This window comes from Copadichromis virginalis, linkage group LG10 (genome assembly GCF_057382275.1).
Source record: "Copadichromis virginalis isolate Kocher_CV1m ecotype Utaka linkage group LG10, C_Virginalis_male_GT1.1, whole genome shotgun sequence".
NCBI classification, from domain to species: Eukaryota; Metazoa; Chordata; class Actinopteri; order Cichliformes; family Cichlidae; genus Copadichromis; species Copadichromis virginalis.
The window spans coordinates 31,087,403-31,109,082 of NC_140627.1; the positions used below are offsets into that span (position 1 = coordinate 31,087,403).

At 39.5% G+C, this 21,680-nt stretch overlaps 1 protein-coding gene across 1 annotated transcript in view; it reads right to left on the minus strand.

The window, feature by feature from the left end:
- LOC146700796 (polypeptide N-acetylgalactosaminyltransferase 10-like) overlaps nucleotides 1-21,680 on the minus strand; it is a 128,907-nt gene that overhangs the window by 39,770 nt on the left and 67,457 nt on the right. The window contains exons 5-6 of the mRNA XM_085471045.1: nucleotides 4,175-4,360; nucleotides 752-935 (exon numbers count right to left, since the gene is read on the minus strand). Coding sequence (XP_085327171.1) covers nucleotides 752-935; nucleotides 4,175-4,360 — 370 coding nt within the window. The remainder of the gene's footprint in view (nucleotides 1-751; nucleotides 936-4,174; nucleotides 4,361-21,680) is intronic.

The window sequence follows — 21,680 nt, forward strand, 5'->3', positions numbered from 1 at the left end:
ATATCCACCGATCTCTAAATTGTTTTAACTCTAGAACTCACAGATCTACATAGATCTGTTTTTAAGCTATTGCTGCATAAAAGCTAATACAATAGCAGCTAAAAGTAAAGGTTAAGTAATTCCTTGAAGAGCTCTGCCCTAACTGAAGTAGCAAAATAATATAAAAATAGCTGAATGTCGCTCTTTTCCCACTCATAAACCCTACCTGACAAGAAAAACCAAGTAAGTCATAGTTCAGTGCTGCAACATAATCAGTCTTTTATAATGACATAGCTTTTGATATAGATATTGTACTGGCATTAAAAATCAGAGACAACATTTAAGACAGCGAGCTGGCAGCTTCACTTCACCGCCACACTCGTTCATTGAAATCCGAGAAAGCTTCCATTTCTCTGTACACTCTGGAATGTAAGACTGGGATTTTGGCATTTATCCACTTTGGAAATGGAATTCATTTTCATGTTTTGCAGCTTAATGGGGCAGTAGTCGAGTGCTTTAGTATCCATCCTATGCAACACTCAGGTGTAAACGCGTGTATGAGCATAGCAGTGCCAACAAAGACCTTCAGTGAATAAACACGGTGTGGTGTAAATCATTCAGAGGTGCACAGCTCAGACAAACCCAGTTGAAAAGCTTTAAGTCCCACTGGGGTCACCCATGGAACAGATGCATGCATTTAGTCATGGCACAATCAGATAATGGGTATAAAAAAAAAAAAAAAAATCCCTAACCAAGTATCAGAGTCACTCACTCAAAGGGTTCACTGGGGTCGTCCTTCTGCAGCTCTGTGGGGATCGGGATCCGCTTGTAATACATTTCCCAGTCAAACGCCCCTCGCATGGCGTCGCCCGCCTGTGTTTCATAGCCAAAGCTGTCGTGGTCGATGACATCAATCATCGGGCATACGATAGTCTTCCTGTTCTGGGCGATTCGGTCTGAGAGGGACAGAAGGAGGCACACACGATGGCGAGCAGGTTATGACAACAGATGGTGCAGAAAAGTCGTTTCCAAGCTTTGTGGCTTTAGACCTTTTACAGCCAAGCAAAGCCTACTCACCCTCCTGTCCACAGACTGCAGGTTATGAGGGGTCGGTGGGCTGTTTAAACAACTGGTGTGTGTGTGTGTGTGTGTGTGTGTGTGTGTGTGTGTGTGTGTGTGTGTACAAAATGAAAATTTGCTCCTGTGTTACAAACTGAAACGTATCAATCCTGACCATTTTTACCATGATTTATCTTTTACCATTGGTAAAAAACATGTTTTTAGGAACAAATAAAATGATTGATAATTTTTTACAAAATATTAATTTATTTTTCTACCATTTACTTTTACAGGAAAAAAGGTTAAAAGGTTTCAGTATAAATCAGTAACCATCGCCTCATATCTCTCAGCTCCATCTAGCTTAGATTTATTGCTTTGTGACTGGCTGAAATCTAATGGATGAATTATAACGCTCACTTATTTTACATGTGTCATTGTGTTGTCATTAGTTGTGTGCGCATAATCGAAGCAGCGTACAGATGTAAAAATGTCGTAAACCTGCGGTTTTTCTAGTCGTCAGTAAGGGAGCCACTCCTCTGACTACAGCAGGTTAGATCCCACAGGAGTCAGAAAATGACCCTACTTCTCATTTGAATGATATCAAACACTTTTCTGATAAGCACATTTACCATTTTAGCTCACACACCTCGGGTAGTTATAACAAACAGACCTGCCCTTCAGACAGCAATACACAGAGTAGAGGCACCTTAGATCAAATGCTGCTGGTCACATGATCACATTACATGGAAACCATATGCAGTCCAAGCCCATAGAATGAGTATTCTTTACTCATTCTAACTCATATCCTGGATTTCAAAATGTGATATGTATGCTTAAATGTCTGTGTGGGCTGGCATAAACATCGAGTGCTACAAGAAAGCATGATCAGGAAAGTTCAGCTGCTAATCACCAAGCGTATGAATCACACTGTGGCTTGCTTGAGTTATGCTGGCACTGAGCATGTACATCTCCCAAGGAGAGAACACTTTACTCTAACAATAAGAACACTTCTGGATTTACACTTTGGCTCCTAAAGGTCTCAATCAATAAATTGATGTTATTTTAGTTTTTTTTATGATCCCTTGTATTTTTATATCTGGCTGGTTCAGCTTCTGGCTGTCTGTATACAATGATACAACCTTCATTTTTTATTTCATTTTTCATTTATTTTTTAGTGCTTTTCCCCCCAAGTGTTACATTTTTCTTTTTTGGATGAATTTATTTATTTACTTATTCAGAGATTCAATAATATTTCAGACAGTTAACAGTGTGTAATGCACCACCCACACATGACTTTGAGATGTTATTTATCTAGCAACTATGTAATATATGGGCTCTGGATGGACATCTTCACGTGATGAGCTCACATGACCAACAACATTCATTATCTGATGAAGAGCAGATGTGCTTGAAACATTAAAACAAACATGATGGTTGTTGTAATGAGGCAATGAAGAGTGAGAGCTGTTGTCTAATTTTTTGGCCCAGCAAATTTCCCACTTTTTGGTATATTTTATTCAATTTTTTAAAATCGTATTTAATAGATTTTTGGACACTTTTACACTTGTACAGCTGCTGTTATTGTGTATATACCGTATTTCCCGGACTACAAAGCGCACCTAAATATTAGCCGCACAAGCTAAAATCAGGGGAAAATCCTGTTTTGTACATACATTAGCCGCACCTGACTAAAAGCCGCAGGTGTTTCAATGTTGACTTATCATATGTAAGAGAATATGCACAAAGGGAATTGTCAGGAAAGAGATGGCTGTTTGGAGACACCCCTTTTATTAATATTTTGAAAAACAAGTTATGGGTACATATTTGCACATGTAGTACATAACAGTAACCTACAGCACACCAGAAAAATAGATTCGGACTACCTTTTAGGCTCAGGTGCAGTGACACGGCTTTAACAAGAAGAAAAGTCAGTCATTCACCATCTTTCTCTTCTTCCTGCGCACTAAAAACACCAAAGTCCTCTTCTCCAATGTCGGATACAAACAGGCTCAGGATGGCTTCATCATCCACTCTCCGCTTCTCTCCTTCGTTGTCACTTTCAAAACCAAAGAAATCCTCATTGTCAGTGTCAGAGTCGAACACCCTCAGAAGGGCCGTGGCAGTGTCCTCCTCTCCATCATGCAGCAGTCCAGCCCTTCAAAATCCGTTGGTGATCGTGGATGTTTTCACACTTTTCCACGCTGTCAGAATCCACCGGTGGAGTTGGGCATAACTTGCTTTTTGGGCATAACTTGCAAGTTTATCGCCGCTCATCATCCACAACTCCCGCTGAACGCGTACCGCTACTTTGAAGTTTGTTTTTCGCGCTACTTCGTACGGCACTACGTTGCCTGGCGGACGGACATGTGACTAACATACCACTCTTGAACCCCGATCCTTCCGCCAGGCAACGTAGTGCCGTACAACAGCGGAACACACAAAACAAATCGTCTTACGATATGACAAAAATCACGGACAATCCATAGAAAAGCCGCACCTGACTAAAAGCCGCAGGGTTCAAAGCTGGTGCAAAAAGTAGCGGCTTATAGCCTGACAATTACGGTGTGTATATATATATATATATATATATATATATATATATATATATATATATATATATATATATTTATATTTTTTTTTTTTTTTTTTTATATTTATTTATATTTCTTCATACATTCTTATATAGTTCTATATTGTGTATTGTGTATTTTGTTGTACAGTTATTTTATTTTCAACTTTAATTTATATATTTTATCTTATTCTTTCCCAGTTAAATTTACCCTTCATTCTAAATTGTGTTGTACAGTTATTTCATTTTTAACCTTAATTTATATTTTATTCCTTCCTAGTTAAATTTACCCTTTTTAATTTTTCATATTTATTTCCTCTTATTCATAGCCTTTTCTTTTTTTTAGGTCACGGGCAGTTGTCTAAGCATTTCACTGCATATCGTACTGTGTATGACTGTGTACGTGACAAATAAAATTTGAATTTGAATTTTTATTTTTCCCCAAAATGAGTTTAACGTCACACGTAAAGAGCAGCCATCACTAAGGTTATGACCTAGGCACACAGTGCAGGCCGGTTGAGGATCGGGCTCATGTTAAGGGTCATGGCTCAATAATGAAGTCCTCACCCAGCAGTGGAGGCAGCCAGTTCACATTGGCTTCACAGTGCGAGTCTAGGAAGGTGAGGACTTCTCCTTTAGCAGCAGCTGCTCCAAGCAGGCGAGTCCGGATCAGACCCTCCCTCTTCTTGGTCCTCAGGATGCGAACCTTTGGCAGCCGTACCATGTACTCCTCTAGTGCCACCTTAAGGTGTTCTGAAGAGACAACATGAGAGAGAGCATAATTTAAAGAGTGGAAAAAAAAATCCCATAATGGTATAGAGAGGATCAATATCATACCTTGTTAAAGCGTGCAGGTAAATACGGATCTACTGGCATGAACTGCTTCAGAAAACTGTCCACAAATAGGAAACCCTCACAACAAAAATGCTCTTCAAAAAACATGAAAAGAAAACTAACCCATTAGCTGTCACCATCAAACACGACATCTGCTGCTGCCACATGCTCCACACTGAAATGTCCCCCTTAAGGCCTCTACATCATAACGTACTTTCACCCATACAGAGAAAAACTTTATATTACTTACTTTTCTACACTCACTGACTTTTTTTTTCCTTTTTTTTATATCTGCAGTCATTAGACAGAATGTTACCCTCAAGAGGAAGAAACCAACTGCGAGGAATGAAAAAGGAATTAAATCAGCCCCTCTAATGTGCGGTCATAAAGGCTTTTGGCAAGAAATAAAAAAATTAAAAAAACAAAAACAAAAAACACAAAACAAAAAGAAAAACAGTGCTGCTGCCAAAATTGTGATGATGTTCATTCTACCCAAAACTCATAATGTCCCATTATGGACCCTTTTCCCAACAACAATCCCTTCACTGAGTAAATTACACGATCAAAGTGTTTTATTAAAGTTCATGTCTGAGCCACTGGTCCTATGCATGGCAGCTGTGCCATTTTCCCGTGTTTCTCTAGCAGCAGTGACAGTAAATCTCAACCCAGAGTGAGGTGTCAGTCAAATGGTCAGTTCCATCGCCTAAAATGGCAAATACACTGGAACAGGGTGGATGGTGTGTGTGTGTGTGTGTGTGTGTGTGTGTGTGTGTGTGTGTGTGTGTGTGTGTGTGTGTGTGTGTGTGTGTGTGTGTGTCGGGGGGGGGGGGGGGGGGGGATCTATATATATGGCGATATATATAAAGACAGGGCAACTTGAAAGCGTCAATCAATCAGAGACTGGGCTTATACATGCACATTTTCTCCAATCTTTCATCACAGCTCGTCTTTGACAGAAATCAATCCTGCTCTAAATGGAGCCTTTAAGTCTTTCTGCTCAAACGCCCAGTCAGCTGTGACAGGTCAATAAATATAAAAATAAGTCACACTTAAAGCCATGTTTCAATGGCCATCTGTCTAGTGTTAATGTTTCTAAAGCTGTCAACCATTGCAGAGAAAAACCCAGAAAGTCCAGTGTTGTAGTAGAAAACTGAATGTACTCCACCTCAATCCATCCATCCATCGCTTTTCACTTTCTGTTTAAATATTCAGTAACCACCAAAAAAATCATTTGCACTTAACACCACCTCAAAAGGGGAACATCTTGATAAGACGCTATATGTTACAAACCAACTGGACGTGAATGGTCGCAGTTATAATGTTATCCACTGTGAGCAAAGACAAAACAGATGCACTGGAAAAGCAAACCACACAAATTGTGCTTCCTAAATAGTCTCCAACAGACAGACATGACTCAGCACTGTCTTTTAATCCATCTGTCTACTGTTAGACAAATGATTTAATTGCCTCCAAATCTGACGTCTACAGTGACTCTGCAGAGGATCATGTTCCAGCTCACCAAACAGTCAAACTACAGCGCCAGAAAACAAAAACGCAACAAATGTCACATCAAGTCTCTTTGAGCACATGGTTTGAGGTCAAAAATCATTTGCAGAGGCTTGGGTTTTTTGAAGAAGAAGAAAGATGTCATGATCAAAGTGTGCCTTCACCATTCTAAGGTACTGACCAACTCAATTAAAAATGTATTTATTTAGTGCTAACTCACAATATATTAGGACACATTACATTATAAAGTTAAGACCTTGCAAACCCAACAAACTCTGCTTTCATTGAACAATATCCATGCTGCAATCTCTGGGGCTAAAAAAAAGAAGCCTGCACAGAAGTATCAAACACAGCAAAGATGGGTTGTGTTTCCATTCTGTTAAGTTAGAGTCTACCATTTTATTAGCACTAATAGTTTCTCAACACCAATTAACAGAGTAAAACATGTGTTTCTGTGAATTGTTCATACAAGTTTCATGTGCAAATACCTATCCAAGCTCATCATTTTGGTACTTCACCCTCTTGTCCAAACATGGTAGCTTCCAGCTCCCCAAAAAGCTAACACAGAACTAACTAACATAGAAGGGACACCATTGAGGCTTCAAGCAAAATTTTTGCAGGCACATCACAAGCCCATCACTATATCGCCTCTATTTAAAGAAGTCTAAATCATTCATAGTAATACACGAATGAGGTCCAGTGTGACTCAGACAAATAAATGTGCCTCATTGTACCATTTTTTCTTCTCTTTTGCACCTCTTCTCTGCATCAACATCAAAAATGTGAACAAGAACATTTCTCAGGACTACAAAAAGAGAACATTATATACATAATAAAGGAAGATACGCTTTACATTAAAATATTACCTCTGTCAGTGTTCCTCCTTACAAATGGCCCACTGTCACAAAGGAGCTCCCTCTAACACGTCCACTAATTGGATTTTGAATATCAGAAGGGTAGAAGGAGGAAAGGCGGCAGTCCTTTTACACCTTCAAACTGTAATCTGCAGCTGCTCAAATGACTGACAGTGTCTTTATCTCTGCACTCAGTTGTTTCTTTCCAGCTGTAATTCTTTCACTTTTTGTTCTACCTTTGTTGCTTCACTTCCCAACCTTCATCCCTCATTCCGCTCGTCTCTGTTCTGATGCTGCTTGGCAGCCATTGCCTCTTGGAGAGGTACTCCTAATCCCAACAGACATCAGAGGCACTGAAAATGGGAGAACTGGCCAAAACCAACAAACGAGACGCCAGCTGGTCCTCCGATTTGTCTCCATCCTCACACTTTCCCTTCATCCTTTTTTTTTTTTTTTAACTTTCATTAACTTTTTAATGAAACTGAGGCTAAGAAGATGACAGCTCATCACTTGAAGCCTAACACCAAAATTCACCATCATTTCCCAGCTAGTCCAAAGAGACAGGACCTGGTCCAAACACTCCCCAATCAGACATTATTAAAGCAAAGCAAAGCGAATTAGACAACAGCAGTAATCAAGACCAGAGTGAGAGGTGCTGTCTATCAAACTGTCACAGAGGTCTCCGCTACGTAATCCTGAAGGCCTCAATTGAGATGCAGCCCGCCTCAAGTGGTCTGGCTCTAATTAGCCCTATCCAATTTGAAATATTAAAAAAAATACTTTAAAGCCAGGAAATAATTTATTTAGCAAAGTGATAATGAAATCAACTTTCTGTCTCTCCCTGTTGGTCCTGTGATAGACCGACAACCCGACGTGCCCCACTTCTCAATCCAATTAAAACTGGCATAAGTTCTGATAGTTGGAAAAGTTCTGAAAGCACTTGCCTAACATTGGGTTGTTTCCTTATACGCCACCAAAATGCCTCTGACCTGTCTGGGGCATTACAACAGGACCTTTTGGTTACAAACACCACAGGATATCCCCAAATGCTGGCAGTAGCTCCTGTGGGACATGTGGGCTGTGGGCTGCAGCCTCTATGGAGGAGGCTAGGTCCACTGAATGCTGCCAATTCTAGATTGGATTGGGATCTGGGGAGGCGGGAGGCTGGAGGTTGGGTCAGTGCCTTGGGCTCATTGTCATGTTTCTTCAGCTGTTCCCGGGCAGTTTGTTTTGTGGCAGAACATAATGTCCTGCTGGGGGAAGCCAATGACACTGAGGAGTGTACAATAGCCTTTAGCTAGGTTGTACATGCCTAGGTAACCTCAAAATGCATGACATATCACAGCCCAAAGACTCACAGGAGGCTATTGCATGATCAATGTTATTCACTTGACCTGTCAGAGGTTTTAATGTTGTGGCTGACAAATATGTATGTAGTGAGATAAAATATAAGCACTGTTGTTCTCCCTCCTGATGACTTATGTGCCTTTAACATAATCTTGTGACACAGATATACATACATCTCCATGGATGTATCACCAGTTACTGGTGGTTGGACGGATTATGGTTGGTTGGAAATTTTTTTGAGGGGGGGGGAAAAAAAAAAAAAAAAAAAAAAAAAAAAAAAAAAAAAAAAAAATCACCCAACCTTAATACAAAATGTTTCTGTGTGTGTGTTTCAGGTCTCATTATATAATAAAAAAAATCAATATAATGTAACAGATTTCAGAATACTTGCCAATTCTGTACTTGTAAAATCTTTCAAATAATTCCTACAGCCAAGTAGAGTAATTGGAGATTAGTAAGTTTATAGGTGATATACTTTATATTAAAATGAGTCATTGCAGCAATAATATAAGCTACACAGTTTTGACATTGGAATAATGGCTGAGGGGCTCCATAGGGTCAATGCCACCATTAGAGAAAAGAAGGCCTTCACCTTCATTACATGGCAATAAATCGGCCCATTAGCTATTAAGCATTAGAGATTGATTCAGGCTAAACTTTTGCCCTGCATGGGGCGATTCTTACATAGCCTCCCTAATGACAAGCAGGGAGATTAAACAATGAACATTTGCATTTCATGTAAAGCGCATTCAGACTAGGAAAGGAAAGCGGGAAAGGTTATGGTGTCTAATTATGAATGGTTAATTTGACCTGAATAAATTGGAATACGGCTCCTCTGGTTTACTGAAAACTGCCAGGGCTATAAATCACTCTAATGAGAGCAGGCTGACATCGGCAAACACATTAGTCATTATTAGAATGTGAAATCCAGGACATGAAGAGGGCTCGGACATCGTCGATGCCGGGGTCAGTTCTGTAGACCCCATTTACCGAACTAACAAACAATCGCTGCCTTCAATCTCTTTCTGTTCCAGGAATGCATCTTCCTCTTAGTCATTTATTAGAATTAAACCACAAACAATAAAACTAAGAGGGGAAAAAAAGAAGAGGTCAGGGTGAAACGTGGGCACCAGAGCAAGTATTTAACTGGTACAGTGGTTCCCAAGATCTTTCAGCCCCAGAACCACCAGATCACAGAAAAGATTAATATGAATTTGACCAAGATACTGTACATGCAATAAATACCAGTTTTAGTAGCACCTCAAAAGTAATCATGAAGACCACCTTCCAAACACATTATAGCAAAGAAACTATGCTAAACAAGAAAAAAAACTCACTTAAAAAAAAAAAAAAAAAAAAAAAAAAAAAAAAAAAAAATCACAATATCAACTATAAAAATATTTAATCACATCAACTTAACTTTATCCACAACTTCAACGCGCCTCATTTTGCTTAACAAAAATGTTTTGCAAATTTGCAAAGATTGGAACAAACTACCTTTCAACATTTAAAAAGTGTACAGGGTCTTATGGTGCAATATCTTTTGTTTAATATAAAGATGAAAAATCCCCTGTATTATAACCATGAGAAACCTGGGGTTGGGGGAAATCACAAAAGTTTTGTCATGAAAATTATGCATGAGGGTAAATATTCCGCCTTCAATGGCATATTTACCCATTTTAATGGATAAAAATCCTTAAACATTTGCTGATGTGGATATGACGTGGCAAATGTGTTAATTTAAATTCAGTTTAAACCGTATGTCAACGTTTACAACTCATCATTTACTGATGCATTGCTTTCAGGTTACCGTTTAACAGGTATGGTTTCTGTCTTAACCGGTGTTTAATTGTTGCCTTAGTATTTCATCTTCTTTAAATAGCTACTATCCCACTTGCTAGTTTTTCATTATGTCAAGCTAAAACGTTTGAGAGTTAATCTAGGTTGTTAGCTAGCTATTTCAACTGTTAGCCTAAAATGTCAATATTTAAAAAAAAAAAAAAAAAAAAAAAGTAACCCAAGTGCAGCTAGCCATCAACTGCTGGCCATACTTTAAAATATAACTTTACAACTAGTTTCATAACAATTTAAGCTATCCATTTTATTTATTGATTTTGCTAAAACATATTTATCCACCTTGGTAGGTAAAAAGAAAAAAAAAAAGAAGAAAAGAACAAACTGCTAACCATAATTAACTATTAACTAAGATGATTATGATGATGGTAGCCATTTCAACTTTGGACATTATACTAGCTAGGAATGTCCTATGTTAACCATATTTTTTTACTATAAATTTCAGTCTTCTTGTTTTATAATTTTAGCTATTTTACCCATTGATGTAGAGGTCTGCGCGGGAATGTTTTTTTAGTCCCGCTCCCGCCCGCTCCCGCAAGGTTTTGTACCGCACCCGACCGCTCCCGCTGTATATTCAGTCTTTGTTCACCCGCTGCCCGCTTAGAATAATTTTCTACCCGACCCGACCGTTCCCGCTAAATTTAGATCTGGTTTCCAAAATCTCACATTTAAATGGGGTACCACCAAAAAATAGAGATAACAGATAAAATTGCAGGTTGTGCAATGATTGTATTTATTTTTCTTAAACAAGATGCATTTATCTGTCAACATGCAACATTTATCTTTTAACATGGAAAACGTGTTGCAAAAATAAAATAAATAAAAACGAATACAGCATTGTGGCCTACTTGTTATTTTTATGTAAAATACAAACGTAACATTTTTCTGTCAACACAGTAGGGAAAGTGTCGCGAAAAAAAAAAAAAAGTCACTTAAAATTGTAAACAAAAGAACAAAATAGTTGGCCACTGCGAAATTAAATGGTTGTTGAAACTATCAGTTTAACGAAAAAATGTCCCAATGTCGAATTCAAGGTCTCTCCTACAAAAGAAAATATGCATATATAAATACAACAATAAACGACATCTCAAAATTATAAACTATTAATCAAATGAACGAAACTTACTTAAAAAATCCAAATTATTTTAAATTTCCATGCAGGAAAAGAATGTCACTGACTGATGAGGGTTTCAGTACTGAACGTCTCTCCTCCAAAATCCGACCACAAAGGCTGAATGCTCTCTCGGAAGGTGCACTCGTTGCCGGGATGCAGAGGACAAATCTTGCAAGGTTGCTCAGGGCAGGGAACTGGGAACTGTTGGAATTCCACCACTGCAAAATGTTTTGTTGACTTGATAATTCAAGTTTCATGGTCCTGTACTCCTGAATCTGAACATCTAGTGATTTTGATCCACATGATTCTTCCTCTTCCTCCCAATCTGAAAATTTATGAAGAACAGTAGGCCTTTTGGCAGGTGTTGGTTCAACATCCTCATCATGTGCATGATCAAACTTTAAATCTTCGATCATCTCCTTGACTCCCTGTATCACATTCTGTCGCCCTCTTTCATCTAACATTCTCAGACCTCGCAGATTTGGTGTCAGAAAGGTTGCTATTTTATAAAGCATGTGAACAGAATGGGATGAAGTGCTGTCTGCTGACAGTAATTCTTTCAGCCGTGTTACACAGACGGTTGCAATTTCAGAGAGCAGAGGGTCTTTTGTGGCTGATGTACAGTGCTCAATTAATCGCACAGACCACGGAAGAACAAGTGAGACACTGGGAGCTGTGTTATCAGTTTCCAAGTCGTCAGTTGCCTCTTTGAAGGGTTTTAGGAATGATACTAGTAACTTAAGAGTACTGATGCTAATGCGTCCGATCTTGTCATAATTATTGCTCTCAGTCAGCACAGATGCAATGTCTTCGTACTGTTCCAAGACAGAATTTAACATGTCAAAGTTAGAGTTCCATCGTGTCTCTATGGATTGTTTCAGTGACTTTTTAAGCTTGCCCTGCTGTCCTGAGTGTTTGAAATATGTAACCAACTTTTTAACATCAGTCAGAAGGCTAGCGATCTCTGGAGACTTTTCGATTATGGCAGTACCAAACGCACTGGAGAGAGTCACGTTTAGTATGTGCGCTGTGCAGTTTAGCCTCGTGTATTCTCGTAAGGCACTGATCATGTTGGCTCCACGATCTGTGACAAAAATAATCTTTTTGCCCATGTCTGTCGCATCAATGCCAAACACTCTGAGATTCTGCAGCAGGTGGCTTCGAATGTTTTCACCTGTCTTTGAGGTGCTTGGGTCAAAAGGGGCAGCAAAAAGCACTCTTGAATGTAGCTCAGATTGCTCATTAACGTAATGGATGGTTGCAGACAAAAAGGACGTTTTTCGATATGTTTCTGTCCATATGTCTGCTGTAACAGCGCATCCAAACTTCGATATTGTTGCAGTGATTTCCTCCACAACATGTTTACGTAGACTCTGAGCCCTCATTTCAACATTTCTTGACACCGTTGTGGGGTGTGGTAGTATCTCACAGACATCGAATTTTCCTATTCTTGCTGCTGTGTCGACCAAATGTTGGGCCAGCTGTGTGAAGCCTTTTCCAGAGATGGTATCATACGGTCGAATGTCTTGGCAAACAAACTGAACACATTTGTCTCTGGTTTCTTTTTTAAACTTCTCTGGCACCAGCAAAGATTTAGTAAATGCCAGTTTTGTTTGCCCCTTTGTGATGGGACATGAGTGCCGCCTTAAACCTGAGGTTCCAGTCTTGTGACTGCAAAAGGGTAAAACTTTGAGGCATTTATCGCATTGTACAAAGGGTAATTTTTTTCCATTTGCGTCTATGACGCATGAAAAAGACTCCCATACATCAGACTTGCCTGATGTGGGTTTCCTTAAAGTAAACTGACCGTTGTCTAATCCCAGCTGAACGTCCTTCAAGGAAATTGCATCTTCAGTTTGCTCTGCCATGTTGGTAAAGCGCGCTCTGATGCAGGTGATGCGCGCACAGAGTCACAGACTGTGCAAGTAAAGTGCACGTGCAAAAAGCACTGATCCATGCGCTCAGTGCATGTAACAGGCGTGAGCACTGGCTGTACCAGTGCTCAATTAGAATGAGGAAATCACAGATATGCTGTTCCGAAAAAATGTCGGGCACGCTATATTTTCAGACCGCCCGCTCCCGTTCAAATTACACCAGAGTTACCGACCACTACCGCATTTTATTTGGAAATTTATTCCCGCGCCGCAAGAAATCTGGTCGGGTCCCGCGGCTCCCGCGGGACAGCCGCGGGAATGCAGACCTCTACATTGATGGACTAAATTAGCTACCAATTTGGTTGATTGTTGATCCTCTAGCTAACAATTAACATTGCTATTTTACCAAAATTCTAATTTGTTTTTAAACATATGACAAATTTTTTTCTTGTCTGTTACATATATGAATTCATTCATTTTGACTCTTATTTGGAAACTTTTTCTACATTACTTGTAGCTATTCGGCAACCTGTTTTAAAAAAAAAGTTTTAAGAGACCCCCTTAGAGTAAGAAGAAAAAACAAAGACTAAAAAGCTGAAGCATCTGTAATCCTGATCAATAATCCAGATTTGTTGAATATTTTGAGGGGTTCAGAAACGCCAGCTGTATAAAATAACCAACACATCCATAACACAGTTCATCATTCCTTCCTGTATATGTTGTGTTGGTAGAAGCTGGGGGATTTTCAATTCAATTAACCTCAAATTAGAGTGAATCCAATGTGTCATCCAAATCTCATTTTTCCAACGTGCTGGATTACTTCCCAGAAGTCTTGGCACAGCACCAAAGAACCAAGCTGCTAATTTATTCCTCCAAAATATTCGGCTGCTTCTGTGAACTCTATCACACATCCTCTCTTTGAGCCAAAGCTGAAAACATCTGAAGCAGCTTTTCTTTTTTTTTTGGCAACAGTCATAAAAAAAAAGAAGGATGCTGACGGAAAGTCCGTGATGACATAAGCCAGTCTGAGGGATTTTTTTCCCCTTCTTTTTCAAGAACACTCCCCCTCATCTTCCCCAGTCACACAAAATATACACTGCTTAAATATCTACTGAGCCAATGATAAGAGATGTATTACAGATGTGCACTTTGCTGTCACATCATAAAATGATGAAAGCAATATTTTGAAAAGCAAGGAGAGGACGGACAATTTCATGTTTCTGCCTTCAAGCACTGTCAAACATTTAGAGCACAGGCACACAAGCTCCTGCTTCACAGCAAACACTACCGCCTCTATGGGGCTGCCTCAGTTCTCCTGCATATTTCAATTCTTTGGTTTTTCCATGTTTCTTCCATTTCCCTTAAATAGGACACTAGAAGTAAGATGTGTTTTATACATGTAGGACCATGTACATGGAAAATGTTGCCTTAAAAAGGAGGATACTAGATCCAAGCAGGAGGTAATTACACTTGTTGGAGACTTCTTTTAGTACAGAAAATGACCTTATTGCCACTTAATCAGTAACCCCCTAGAAAATACTTTGTCGTATTGCCCTCTGTGACTCAGTTCCACCCATTGCTCTAATTCATTTTTAAAACACCAAGATAGCCCAGATGTTCACCTTGAAGCCTGAAGAAGGGACTTCACTAATGGTTGATACCACTTTGGTTTTATTACAGCTAATGGTTGGTTTTCTCTTTTATTTGGATTTTATATCGGTGGACCGCATTTAGAGCGTAGTTATTTCAGACCCACTCTAAATAATATCCTTCACAGTCAAACATATTTCTTCATCCAACCAACAAGCAAGCTCAGAATCTGGATTTAAAGAGACTAAAGGCTAAAAGTTCATCCGTGCTTTCCAGTTGTTTTCTAGGTTATAGGTGGTAATTTTTCAAGGACAATTTCCTGTCTCTGTATTCCTTTTTTTTTTTTTTTTTTTTTTTTTTTTTAAAGAAAATTTGTTCTTGCATTCCATTTCTTCTGGTCTACGAGTGAAATTGACCTCTTATATGTCTGCAAAAAAATTCAGTCAGTGCGTCTAAGAGGGAATCCATTAAAAGCGAGGCATTAGCAGAGAGCATGCTCTTCTGATCAGGTCAGTCTGCCCTGATTCAGACCATGTTTTGCTTTTCTATCCACAGAAACAGCAGAAAGGAGCCAAATGGCAAAACTGGTTAAAAAAAATAGTTTCCATGTTGGCCCAGAAGGAATCACAAATGCTTCACATATTGATTCACTGAATTTATAAATTTCTCCAACTAGCTACAAGCAAAAATCAAACATTTTATAATTCAAACCAAGCTCATATTATTGGGGTGTGAAGAGCTTTCTGGGAAGATTGGACCAGTGAGAAAGGAATATGCATGCATTGACGCATTTGACTGTTTTCCATGTTTACTCTCTGAAATACACCAACTCTCTAAATGCTTACGCATTGCGCTTAAAGCTGTAGAAGTAGTCTGCAAAAAACAAAAATAAATGTAAACAATGAAAAAAGATGAAACTGGGCAGAAGTGGGAGCATTTGATATGACAGAGGAAGCCAGTGGCCAAACAGACAGAACAGCAACAGCTACAAAGACAGAGTCACTGCTAACGTGGCAGCACTGATGCTGTGCTCACTCTAAATCTCCAAACCTCATCCTGTCAAGCAGCCCCGTACTGCTGCTGTCGACTGCTATAAAAATATCCCTGTGGGGATTGTTAGTCCTTGAGAGTCATTTCCATGGTCTGAACAGACTGCCAGCTTGGACCTGAGAATTTAAGTTTTGTCACAGATACTATCATCCAGGTTCTGTTGACAATGGAATAGCAAAAAAATATTTTATTGAAAATATAAGCTTTTGGTTCCCAATGTGATTTTTTAAATCAATTAAACTCGATGGCTCAACTACATTTAGCTTTTTCATAACCCAACCTTTGTTTCAGGCCAAGCGAAGAAGAATTCAGAAAGGAAACAAATGCTTTTTTCCTTTGGCATAAGCAATATTTTTCATACTATCAATTCTCAAAACTATGCTTCAGTTCTTTAGTCTTTGTATGATGTGCTTTATTATTTGTTAAGCAACAACAGCCATCAAACTGCTCACTTTGTATTCTTCTATGTACCGTTTAGGAATAAAGGAAAGAAATGGCAAAGCGTGATGGCACGCTGGATGTTTGGATCAATAAGTCATTTTTCAATAACACTTATCATGTGTGCTTAAACACCTTCATGCCAACAAATGTACATGATGCAAACTAAAACACAAACACTTCTCTTTTGAGTGTCAATGGAGGGGTTTTATATACTTATTGGTTTGGTTTGTGATTTTAAGCCTTCCTTAATTGTCTGTTTTGAAGAAGTGTTATGTGGGATTAAAGATACGTCAGCTGCCTCCTGTTGTCACATAATTTGACTGTCTAGTTCTTGATCTGCCAAAAAAATATTTATAGTTATAATCTTGTTTCTCTAGTCTCTTCTTTAATTCCCTCCTAGCAGTTACTTCCTATTATAAAAGGATTGAACTCCCCCCTCCCCGCCTCCAACCAGGTGAACATGCCGAAAACACCAAACCTAGGAGGTGTCCAGGAGATCAGAAGCAACTTAACTGGATTCTTCCAATGTGGAAGGAGCACCAGCTCAAATCTGAGTCCCTCACAAATATCCAAGTTCCTCACCCTCGCTGAAACCATATACCCTTTACAGCAGGAGTGTCCAACTCCAGGCCTCAAGGGCCGGTGTCCTGCAGGTTTTTGATGTGTCCTTGATCCACAGCTGATTTAAATGGCTAAATTACCGCCTCAACATGTCTTGAAGTTCTCCAGAGGCCTGTTAATGAGCTAATCATTTGATTCAGTTGTGCTGACCCAGGGTGAGATCTAAAACCTGCAAGACATCAGCCCTTGGGGCCTGGAGTTGGACACCCCTGCTTCACAGGGAAGCAGTTCTACTGCTCATCTTATTCTGTTAGTCACTTCCCTAAGTTTGCAGGTCAGGTTAGTAACATAAAGCGGCCAGTAAACAATAGCTCTGCCCTGAAGAAAACAGAGGGAACATTTGCTGTAGCAAGGAGTGATCACGTGACTTGGTGTGCATTAAAGGTAAGTTCTATTTATCAAGACAGTCTCAGACCGCAGCAAATGTTACACCAATATGCATGGGAGTAGGGATGGGTATCGAAAACTGCCGTTCCCACTGTTCCAATTCCTTGGAATTGTTTGTCATTTTTGTAAATGATTCCCTTATTGATTCCAGTCGCCCCGAATGACGTCACCACATTGCGGAGCGTCATTTATCTGGCAGGAAACACGGCGCCTAAGCGGCTTAAACGCTCAAAAGTTTGATTATACTTTACGAGAACGGATGACAACAGGGCAACTTGCAATACTTGCAAAGTAGATATTTCATTTAAGGGAGGAAACACTACGAATATGCAAAAGTATTTGTTCACAAAACACATGATGACCTTAAATGAATGTCGTGTTTTTAATTCCGCTCGACTCGTGAATCTCAACCCAGCAGCAGCGGTAACGTTTGCACGTCCTCTCCTGTTAATGCGGCAGGTAAATAATCAACTAACAGTGCATATTATGTTAGCGCGATCTGCCTTATTACAAAACCTGCCATTACTGTGCATTTAGGTGACCATGATGAGACAGACTGAGTCTGGCTGGCTCAGATGCTGGCAGTTGTCGCTGCAGTCTACCGGTAGAGTCTCCTTTCAGGCCAGGACAGACAAGTTTGTGGTCAAAGGCTTGCACCCATTTGCCACAGCAGATGCCCTCGATTTTCGGTAAGTGAATGTGTTTAATTGTAGGCAGGGACATTACTGGATATTCTTGTGTAATTGCTACAGAATAATTTATGTTATACTTTGTTATTGCTACAGAAGAGTATTCATTTTATTAATTTATATTTACAAATTTTTTTCCTGGGGACCCTGTGACACCCCATGGAAGAACCGTAGGCTGGATCTCTTAAGATCTCACAGTTGGGTTTGTAAGGCCATGTTACCTCTAAATTTCTATCTTGTTCAAAGAGAAGATATAAAACAAAGTTCTAAGCTAATCTTCTTTTTAAAAAAAGAATTGATAAGAGAATCGATAAAGAATCGAATCGTTAAACAGAATTGAAAATGGAATCGGAATCGTGAAAATCTTATAAATACCCATCCCTACATAGGAGGTAATAAAACACGTCTCAGATTTGGTGAAAAGCTGAACATTCAGCTAGCGTACAGCCACTAATTGTTCCAGGTGCTTACTTTGGAGTTTCTTCCTTCTCCAAATTGCACAGCAGACAAATGGGCTCTGTTCTCCAGAGAAGGCCATTAAAGCACAGTAACAGCTCTCCAGCTCAAACTATCCCCTGTATTATTGACCATTTTTCATATCATTGTACATTTCTCTCCCCTGTTCCTCCCCTTCTCTTTTGTTTTGTGCTCAACTGTTAACCTATATGGATAATTATTTTGATACTAAGATTGTCTCCTTTACACTGGCAGAGTGCCAGACATTTGCACTAATATACATGCAAATGATCCCTTGCACAGCAGTGTTATTCTCAATTAAAATTTTTAATAAGACATAATTGGAGTAACAACCTCTTTGGAAACGACCCCCCCCCCCAAAAAAAAAAAAGAAACACGCAAAATATTTCACTTTTGTGTGGTGGTGTTCATCCTGTAAGTCACAGCTGGGTACAGAGCACTGGACACGTTTTGAATCGAAATCTTTTGTGGCAAGAATTTTTGGAAAACAAAGATCTTTATGTGCCGCTCTCTGTCTCGCTCAATTTTTCACTTTTCTCCAACATATCTGGATGCTTACAGGTGCTAATGAAGTCAGCCTCCCCAGAGAACAGCTCTCATCTCTAAAGCATACGCCAATTAAAAAGGCAAACACTTGATAAAACATAACATGCTCCACTACTTCGCACAGCCTCTCCTGTAACATTAAAAAAAAAAATAAAAAAAAAATACAAAAAGCATCGCCTTTTACCCCCTGGCCCTCAAAACGGCTTTATTAGAGAAACAACATTAGCTCCCCCAAATTAAACATGACATGACAGGTGAGCAATGCAGACAAGAACACTGAGAACGACTGGGGTCACCTTCTCAGAAGCACATGCTGTACACCATTTATATGGATTTTAAAGTATAGTCTCCATTCCTTGAGGCTACTGCCTGCAGCTCTTTTTTGCACTGGCTGAAACAATAGCGACCACAGAGAGGTAACGTGCCCATCGTAGGGATCTAGTCAGGACACTGAAATCGACTGGTGGCATAGCTTCCAGTTCTGTAGGGTTAGCAGCCAGGAGACATTTGCCTGTGTCCCACTGGACCTTCATGTTTTAAAACATTATTTAGCACTTTTTCATTCATTTAATCTGCCATAGTCCATACCATAGTCTACCACCAGTGAAAAACAAAGACAAAGATTGCAGAGGTTTATGAAGTTCTATTTTGCACATTATCAATGAATACAAAAAAGAAAATACAAAAATACAAAATTTACACCAACTCTCTTTTATAACTGTTCAAAGTCACTTGAGGATTTAGACACAGGCCACCTACAGACTCATTTTTGGAGTCTGTGAACAGCTTTAACAATAAGACACTGCTGAGTCCTCTGAGTCAGGACAGAGGTGGCCTTCTGCACTCCTAGTAAAGCTGCTCCATATCATATCTTCTATGATTATTTCACAATGAACTTTTATATAATATAAAAATGTCATCGTAATGGCAATAATATTGCTATAGCAACACCATGCCTTTCCTGGTGCGCACAACAATAAGACCAGGCCGGGCGTGTCAGCCTCCGATAGTGATTTAGTGCCAGGAAAGCGAGTTACTTCAACAACCTCCAACAAAACAGTACTTTGCACGAAAATGATCCTCTAAAAGTGGAAACAAACTTTTTGACTACTTTAGGAACTTTTGCAACCCAAATCTAAAATGACTCCACCAGTCGTTGGAGCACTCAGTAGATGCGCTCCATATGACATGAGGTGGATGGAAATGACTGACGTAAAGGAGGGCGTTAAAGCAAATGGTTAAAAGGCTCAAACCAAGATCTGTACAAAATGTATGTTTTATTATGTGACAGTTATGGATAAACTTGTGTTAAGCAGTTATTTTACAGTTTGTGCTTACATTTGATTTCTGCTGCTTCACCATTATTACATTATAATGCTGCTGGTGCATCTTGTTTCAATAGATTCTCATTTCAAATTCGGAAGAATGTCATCAGTGACAGTAGCTCACTGGAAAAGAATAATGGAAAATGCCTTTACTTAATGCATCTACTTATGTTGCTGTCTGCATGCTGTGAGCATCAATAAAACGCTGTTCAGCTTTTTATATCATTTCAGAAATTTTGTTAGTGTAAATTCTCAAAATTCTGTGATATTAATTTTAGGGCTATTTTGCCCACCCCTACTGTATTCTTTCTCTAGTAACCACAGCATCACATAATGGAGTGTGCACCTACTCGCCTACATGGTCAGACATGCAGATGACAGATGGTGAGCAGAAAAATCCATGGAGAAACTAGCCCATTAGCTGAGCTAACCTTGAAAGTACTGGGGAGGTTGGGAAGCTGGAGCAAGCCAACAGTCCCCTGCAGGGAGAGCGAGAGCTGAACATCCTCCCTGCACGGGCTGTGGAAATTCAATTACAGCCTAATGAAGAGTGAGCTGACCTCCCCGCACCGCCACCCCTCCTCCTTCATCCCTCTCTCCTCTCACCAAGCTGAAGCTCATCATTTACTGTAGCTGGGCAGGTTGGCAGGTCTAACTGGTTTCACTGAGACCGCAGGCATCTTTGTCCACAGAATATCCATGTCTCCTGACATTACACTGTTTGTGTACAATGGATTCCTGCCCTATTGTGTTATTTCTGTCCTTCTAAATCCTTCTCTTTTTGCCATCTGTCTTCTTTTTCCTTTACTAAGTTGAGGGCTAACAGGCTACTCAATTTTGTCACAATCATTGTCACAGAAGCTCTCAGCGCTAGCCCACTAATACTGATACAGAACGAATAACCTCCTGTCCAATCAATCTTTTATTTTTCCCTCACATCCTGGTCTTTGTTTTGATTTTGTTTCTATTCTTCCCCTATTTGTTCAAAGGTAACAAGGAAGTATTTACAGAAATAACAGGCTACTTTTAAAGTTCTTCAGGTATCACAAATGAAATAAATGATGAATAATAGTCAGTGTGCCAATAATAGTCAGCAGGGTCATGTTGATACCTATATTTGTACATCAATTGGCTCATTATTTTGGTCAGTACTTGGAGCAATTGTTTCCTAGTTTCTTCAAGCCAATTATCTTTACCACAAAATATCAGAATTGGAAACTGTGCCATTCTCATTTACTCACATGCATATTTGTAAAACTACCAATGACTAAACAAAGCAAATCCTGTGCTCTGCTATTCTGTGTTAAAATGTCAAAAAACAGGAATGAAAAACACATCTGAAAAGCCAGTTTCAATAAACGCAGAGTTTAAGGAGTTACTAAAGCATACAGTAGGAAACGACAACAGGCAGCTTTTCAGCAAGCACTGAAGAAGCCAAAGAAAACGTCCAGAGACGACTCCCAGCCTGTGAAAATAACAAGCTCTTCCCCAATACACTGACCAGCTGTTGTCAGTTGGAGATAATATGAGTTTTTGTGCGCTCAAAGTAGTAGAACCCAGGCAT